This window comes from Myotis brandtii, unplaced genomic scaffold (assembly GCF_000412655.1).
Source record: "Myotis brandtii unplaced genomic scaffold, ASM41265v1 scaffold1260, whole genome shotgun sequence".
Taxonomy (NCBI): Eukaryota; Metazoa; Chordata; class Mammalia; order Chiroptera; family Vespertilionidae; genus Myotis; species Myotis brandtii.
Window position 1 is genome coordinate 613,749 of NW_005354426.1, and position 7,220 is coordinate 620,968.

At 42.7% G+C, this 7,220-nt stretch overlaps 1 protein-coding gene across 1 annotated transcript in view; it reads right to left on the reverse strand.

Annotated features, from left to right (window-relative positions):
- Nucleotides 1–936: 936 nt before the first annotated feature.
- Nucleotides 937–7,220, reverse strand: part of FAM120A (family with sequence similarity 120A) — a 103,341-nt gene continuing 97,057 nt past the window's right edge. The window contains exon 18 of the mRNA XM_014534195.1: nt 937–2,827. Coding sequence (XP_014389681.1) covers nt 2,519–2,827 — 309 coding nt within the window. The 3' untranslated portion in view covers nt 937–2,518. The remainder of the gene's footprint in view (nt 2,828–7,220) is intronic.

The window sequence follows — 7,220 nt, forward strand, 5'->3', positions numbered from 1 at the left end:
GCCAGCCCTGGGCGGAGGCCGGCCGCAGGCTCGGGACGCCTCGCCGCTTTCCAGCCGTGTCGCCTGCAGTAGGTGAAAGCTGCTCTGCGGTGATGATAGTGTGGTCCTGATAGGATGGCTGGAACCCCCAGAACAGTGCTGCTAAAGTAGCATTTCCTAGTTCGGCACCATCATTGAGGGGTCAGAGCACGGGAGATTGACAATGGGTTCTCAGAAAACAGGCACCAGTAAAAACGAATTCTGTCGCCCCATCTTGTGCTCAGCACTCAGAACTCACTGATGTAAAAACACGGCGGGCGGGGAAGACACGGCTGCCCGGCACAGTAACGCCAAATAACTTCGGGAAATTCATACCCCACCTCCCAGTGCGGGCGGTGCCTGACCCCCCAGGAGCAGGTAGGGTGGGGCGATGTTACAGGTCGCAAACCTGACCAACAGCCAGGTAAGGTCAGTCCACTGGTGCCGTGTTAACTGCATGCGCCCCAGAGGAGGGACATTCCACAAAATGCCCAGCAGCACTCTCCAAACTGCCAGACAAGAGCTGGAGGAGACAGGACAACCAATGTAATGTAGGGGACCCCAGGACAAAAAGGGACATTGAGTAAAAAGCCGAGTAAAGTATGGATTTGGCTAATGTTTAAAAAGTGGTTTAATCAAGACCAAATTTATTTCTTCCTTGGGCTTTTTAAGAAACAATAACTTTCTATTTCTAAGCCTACTCTATCAGAGGGACTGTCTTCTTTGTAACAAACTCAGACACCAGCATCATTTCCACATTAACGATGTATGTAAATTCCTTTAGAGCTGGAAACCTGGAATTACTTGCAAAGGACAAAATATTTCTCAATCTTGTTTATTTGACCAAGCTCTTCAGTAGCTGTTTCAATTTGAATTAAACTTCAGTAAAATACAAGGAATTTAAAAGTCACACCATACTTTATACTAAAAGAATAAAGATTTTTATTAAGCATTGTAAGTTGCATTCAATAGCCTTCAATACACCACACCACAACCCATCTACAATCAGTCAAACCCAACAGCAGTTCATTCTTGCACAATCCATGAGTTAGGGCAAAACTCCCTTCAACTTACAGTAAGATCCTACTCAGGTCTTGCGGGCAGGGATTGGGGAATTACATCTCGTTTCTGATCACTAATGTGTGATGAAGAGCATCAGGAGAATTATATGAAAACGAATAAGAAGTGATTCTGATTTCAAAGTACATTGTTTGGAAACATTAACAAAAACATCAAAATGATATAAGTATACCTGCTTCTACTAAATTCTTGATGGGAAAGTTCTCAAGAACAAGCAATTTGTTTCCTGCTACAGAAGGGGGGGGGGGGTTAAAGATCAAAGGGATTTTTTTTTGTTTTTCACAGAATTTCATATTTTGCTAATATGAAGGAATAAAACAGCAACAAAGAACAGTAATGCATACAGCAGTGAATACACCAGGGTAATGTTGATATTCGAAACAGCTAGATAATTTTGGGGTGTTTTAGAATAAATGCAACAGAGGTCAATAATCACAAAATTTTAAGGTTAGAGCAAGATCAGTCAATGACTAAACAGAGTTAACATCTTTTATAGAACTATTACTGATTATTAGCATTTTTGTTTTGCAAATGGGCACATACTGGTAAGAATGGAAGAAAGGACAATAACATGCATAATATTAACTACACACTTTAAAAATTATGAACCATGCAGAAGTTTAGCTCAAGTAGTAGCACTAATGGTCTACATTCGATTCAAAACCACATAGTTCATTGATCACAGATGCATGGTATTTAAGTCACAAAAAGTTTCAGAACACATTGTATTGATTTTGAAAGGTCATTTGCATCTTCTATGATTTCAACTTTATCTCCATTTAACTTGCTTGTAAAGTATGTATGATGTACTGTATATTTAAAATCAGCAGAACGGCAATATTACTCTATAATTTTTTGTTTTGATAGTTGCACTTTTTCTTTTAACACAAAAGAACCACATCAACAGTGATGAAATTTAAGTAAGAAAGAAAAACTGTGGTTGTGCCTTATTTCTTTCATAATCATAAAATCAAAGCCTTAAACAAAGCTTTCTTGTGAACAGTAATGCAAAATCAAAGATAATGGCATACATATGGTGCCAAATGCTAAAAATGATATTTTAAGCTATATATACTTAAAGACTGCCAAAATTTGTTTTCTTTATAGTTCAAGAAACACAACTATAGGCTTTTGTCATAACCAGTTTAAACTTTGTGTGTACTTCATTTTAAGAGTGGGAGTCAAATGCTCTTCATTTTCTTTCTCTGTTTTTGTTTATTGTAGCATTTTGACTACAACTGGTTAAAACTAAAAATGTGTTTTTTAAATCTCTGATATCAAAGAGGGATCCGAATTTCCAAAGTCCTCATTTTTCTCTTACGGAAAGGAAAAAATGTACATAACTGTAGGCTCTCTTTCTCTCCAGATATTCCTAAATCCTTACCCTTCCAGCATCCTTCACCCTCTATAAAAAATAAGTTTATTCTTCTTGCTTTAAGACAGCTGCCTCCAGAGCATCAGCTCCACGGCAAGCACTGTCTGTGCTTAGTGCATTTAAGTGAGGATTTGTATTGCACGTCTTAGAGTCATTGTTCAAGGCACTTTCCGAGTGGCTGGGGGCCCTGGTGTCGCCTGCACTCCCATTCATTTGGGAAGCTGGCTTCTCAGCCACCACTCCATTTTCAGCCAGGGACCCGTCTGAAGATATGGCGGAGGACTTGGATTCCCCAGATCGCGACTTCAGTTCTTTGGCCACTTCTTCTGCTGAAGCAGCATAAGGAGGCTTGCCCTGTTTAAAATGAATTACACAGCGATTAGCAACTCTTGATAAACAGTGGGAAACGGGGGTGCTAACGAGGCCTAATGATACTGCAGATTCAAGAACAGAATACAGTGTATGTACTTTATTTTTTAAAATAGATTTTTATTTTTTATAACATTTTAATGTTTTTCTTGATTTTAGAGAGAGAGGAAGGGAGAGAGAAACATCAGTCAGTTGCCTCCTGCACGCATCCCAACTGGGAATTAAATCCACAACCTGGACATGTGCCCTGACCGGGAATCAAACCCACCACCTTTTGGTGTTTGGGACAACTCTCGAACCATTGAGCCACACTGGCCAGGGCAGTGTATGTACTTTCCTCTACATTCTGTTATATACTCCATACACACTGTAAGTCTGTATACACTCTCTGTACATTGTTATATACTCTACATACATCCTCTACACTGTAACATACTCTGTCTTCGCTTCTGATTGACCTGCATCTGGCAGAAGCTTCTCCATCTCAGCAGTTCCTCCTGTGTCCCCGTCCCTCAACTTCCCTGTAGTTAATGTGCTGACAATGAGGGAGATCCCCACTTGAAGAGCACTGAGTCATTTAAAGTAAAAAAAGGTCTCTCAGTAAGTCTACTCTGAAGTTTCAAACTACGCCTGTCCTGCACATGACCTCCAAAGGGATATCTGCACGTAACAGGCAGCGGGGACGTCCATTTCTACTGGGAAATGAAGAAATGACACAATCATTGCTGGGCAACCTCAACAAGAAGGAAGTCTGCACTGATAATCACTATATGTGTTTGTGGCTTAACTCTTCTGAAGGGGTCTCCCCCTCTTCCTAACAGATTTAAAAACAATTCTCTGGAAAAAAAGGAACATTGAGACTGACTCAGCACATTTCCTCTCTGTACGGAACCATGAAGACAGACTGAGCTCTTTCAGTTGCTTACATCCTAGAGCATGGGTTTCTCAACCTGGCATCACGGCATTTTGGACCTCATCATTCTGTCAGGGGCTGTCTGTGCACTGTAGGGAGGTTAGAAGCATGACTGGCCTCTGCCCACACAAGTCCACAGCACTTGCAGCCAAGCTGTGACAACCCTGTCTCCAAACAAAGCCAGTGTCCCCTAGGGCTGACATGGACAGGGCTGAGACCCACTGTCAGAGACTGACTGTTGCTGAAGAAAACATTAATGGTCTTTACCTTCAAAAGGTCATTGTTCAGATAAGAAAACAGAGGCTCAGAATAGGTAAGCTGCTTAGAGGTCTTCCAGCTCCACATCCCATCCCCTTTCAACACAAGATGGCGATGCATCTAGTGCCTTCGGGTCCTTTCTACTCTGAGAATCGGGGTGTTTGGTTGAAAATAAAGACCACCTGCTCAGCCCAAATGGAGTTGAAGATGCCCATCACCCTTGTATTAGGGACGATTCTTCTATACCCTCTGGGCTCCATGTCCTACACTGTCTTCTCATTTTAGTGTTCAATCCTAGAATTCAGAAACACTGACATAAACTTTTCCAGAGATCTATACTATAGTGATTTTCTTGGAACCTTGAGATAAATATAAAAATATAGGACAAATAAAATATAGGAGGGCTAAGTAGGGACAAAAAATGATACTGAAGATCTCCAGTACATGCTTTCAAACCTCAAAGCCTTCACTCAGTCTCTCAGGAAAAAGTCCACTTGCTGGACCAAGCACACACCTGTGGTGGTACTAGCAGAGGTGGTGGGCAGCCCCTCACACCCTCACAGACGCCTGCTGCAGGAACTGGGTCAGGGGCCCATTTGGTGGTGGTGGTGGTATGTGTGTGCACAGAGGATGGAACAGGAATGAGAAGGAAAGCCAGCTTGTACTGCTCTCTACAGTCCATTCTTCCTGCCAACCGTGGACACTGTGAGGCGTGCCCCCACCAAGTGACCACAAGCACAGGGTGGCACTGCCTGCTCTGCACACATCCTCTTAGAGCTGGCCCCACCAGGATGGCAACAACAGAGACAGGAGGACAGCTCAGAAACTCTCAGGAGACAAGCTGCCCTTCATTTCTGTCCTTCTCAAGATACAAGAACACTAATGTCACCTAAAATGAGCAACCAAAAGTACCAAGGTGGAACCACATGTACCGCCATTATAGAAAAACTAGAGGCCTGGTGCACGAAGAGATTCGTGCAATAGGCCTTCCCTTCCCCTGGCTGCTGGCACCGGTTTTCCTCCGGCACCCGGGACCCAGGCCTTCACTCCGGCCAGAGCCTTCAGTCTCCACTGCTCCAGCCGGAGCCTTCAGTCTCCGCTCCACTGCTTCTCGCCTACATATGCAAATTAACCGCCATCTTTGTTGGATTAGTTTGCATACTCTCCTGATTGGCTGATGAGCCTAGCAGAGGGACGGTCAATTTACATGTCTGTCCATTATTAGGTAAGACTAAAGGCCTGGTGCACGGATTCGTGTACCGGTGGTGGGGGTCCCTCAGCCTGGCATGCGGACATCCCCCGAGGAGTCCTGGATTGCAAGAGGGCACAGGCCAGGCTGAGGGACCACACTGGGGCCTGGGAGGGGCTAAGTGAGGGCTCCAGGGCATGTCCAGCCCATCTCACCCAGTCCTGATTGGTTGGACCCCAGCAGCAAGCTAACCTACTGGTCAGAGCGTCTTCCCCCTGGTGGTCAGTGCACGTCATAGTGACTGGTTGAACGGTTGGACACAGCCTATTAGGCTTTTATTATATAGGATAAGGAAGGGACCAACAGTCCTTTGAACCAGCGGTTCTCAACCTATGGGTCGCAACCCCTTTGGGGGTCAAACGACCCTTTCACAGGGGTCGCCTAAGACCATCGGAAAACACATATATAATTACATATTGTTTTTGTGATTAATCACTATGCTTTAATTATGTTCAATTTGTAACAATGAAATTGGGGGTCACCACAACATGATGAACTGTATTAAAGGGTCACGGCATTAGGAAGGTTGAGTACCACTGCTTTAGACAATGAAATATGGCAGAAAGGCATGTCCATAAACGGCCAAGACTGCTTCCTCTGATTTCAAAATGGGTTGTGACAGGACAGGACATACACCGATCAAACCAAGAAAAGCTAGGAAGTGAGGTGAAAATTTTAGGGAAGAATTCAAAATAAGAAAAGATTATTCAAAAAAAATGAAGACTAAACTAGAAGAGACACATCACATAAACATTATAAAATACCCAAAGAAAGTGAAAAGGAAGAAAAATTTTAAAATCAGAAACAAAGACAGAGAAATGCAAATCAAAACTACATTTGATACTATTTCATACCATCTGGGATGGCTAAACTCAAAGACAAATAACAAAAAATGTTGGTGAGAATGTAGAGGAACCAGAACCCTTAGACATTTCTGATAGGAATAGAAAAAATGTGCAGCCACTTTGGAAAAACAGTTTGGTGGTTCCTCAATTCGTTAAATTTACCTACCACCCGAGAATTCACTCTTACCTATATACCCAAGAGAACTGAAAATGTGTCCACACAAAAATGTGCCCATAATGACTTTAGTTAACTATACTCTATTGTACAGGTTGGGGCAAAAATGGGTTTATAGTTGTGAGTACACAAAACACAGAGTTTATTCTTATTTATTATTTATACTATTTTTCATATGAACTATAAATCTACTTTTGCTCCACCCTGTATATTTGAAGGTTGCTAAGAGAGTAGATCTTAACAGTTATTACGAAAAGAAAAAATTTTTAATTATGTAAGATTATGGATTTTAACTAGAACTTAATGTGGTTATCAATTTGTAACACATATAAACTAGTGGCCCGGTGCACAGATTAATGCACATTGAAAGGGAATTCGGTGCAGGTGAACCAGATTCAGGGATGACAGGGTCCCAGCAACAACCTAACCTACCGGTCATTGTGCGTCATCGCTACCGGTCGAACGACCCTTTCACAGGGGTCGCCTAGGACCATCCTGCATATTAGATATTTACATTATGATTCATAACAGTAGCAACATTACAATTATGAAGTATCAATGAAAATAATTTTATGGTTGGGTCACAACATGAGGAACTGTATTTAAAGGGCCAGAAGGTTGAGAACCACTGGCTTATGAGTATGTGTTTCTTCCTAGAATGATAAACTACTTCATGACCTTGAGAATTGTATACTTTAAACAGGTGAATTGTATGTTTTGTGAGTTATCCTATCTAATAAAAGAGAAACATGGTAATTAGCGTACGACCGCTACCCTTCCCATTGGCTAATCAGGGCGATATGCAAATTAACTGCCAGCCAAGATGGCGGCCGGCAGCCAGGCAACTGGAAGCGAACATGAGGCTTGCTTGCTTCAGTGAAGGAGGACTCCAACGTTCCCCGCCTGCCTTGCCGGCCTCTGAGCTGGCAGTTTGAAAC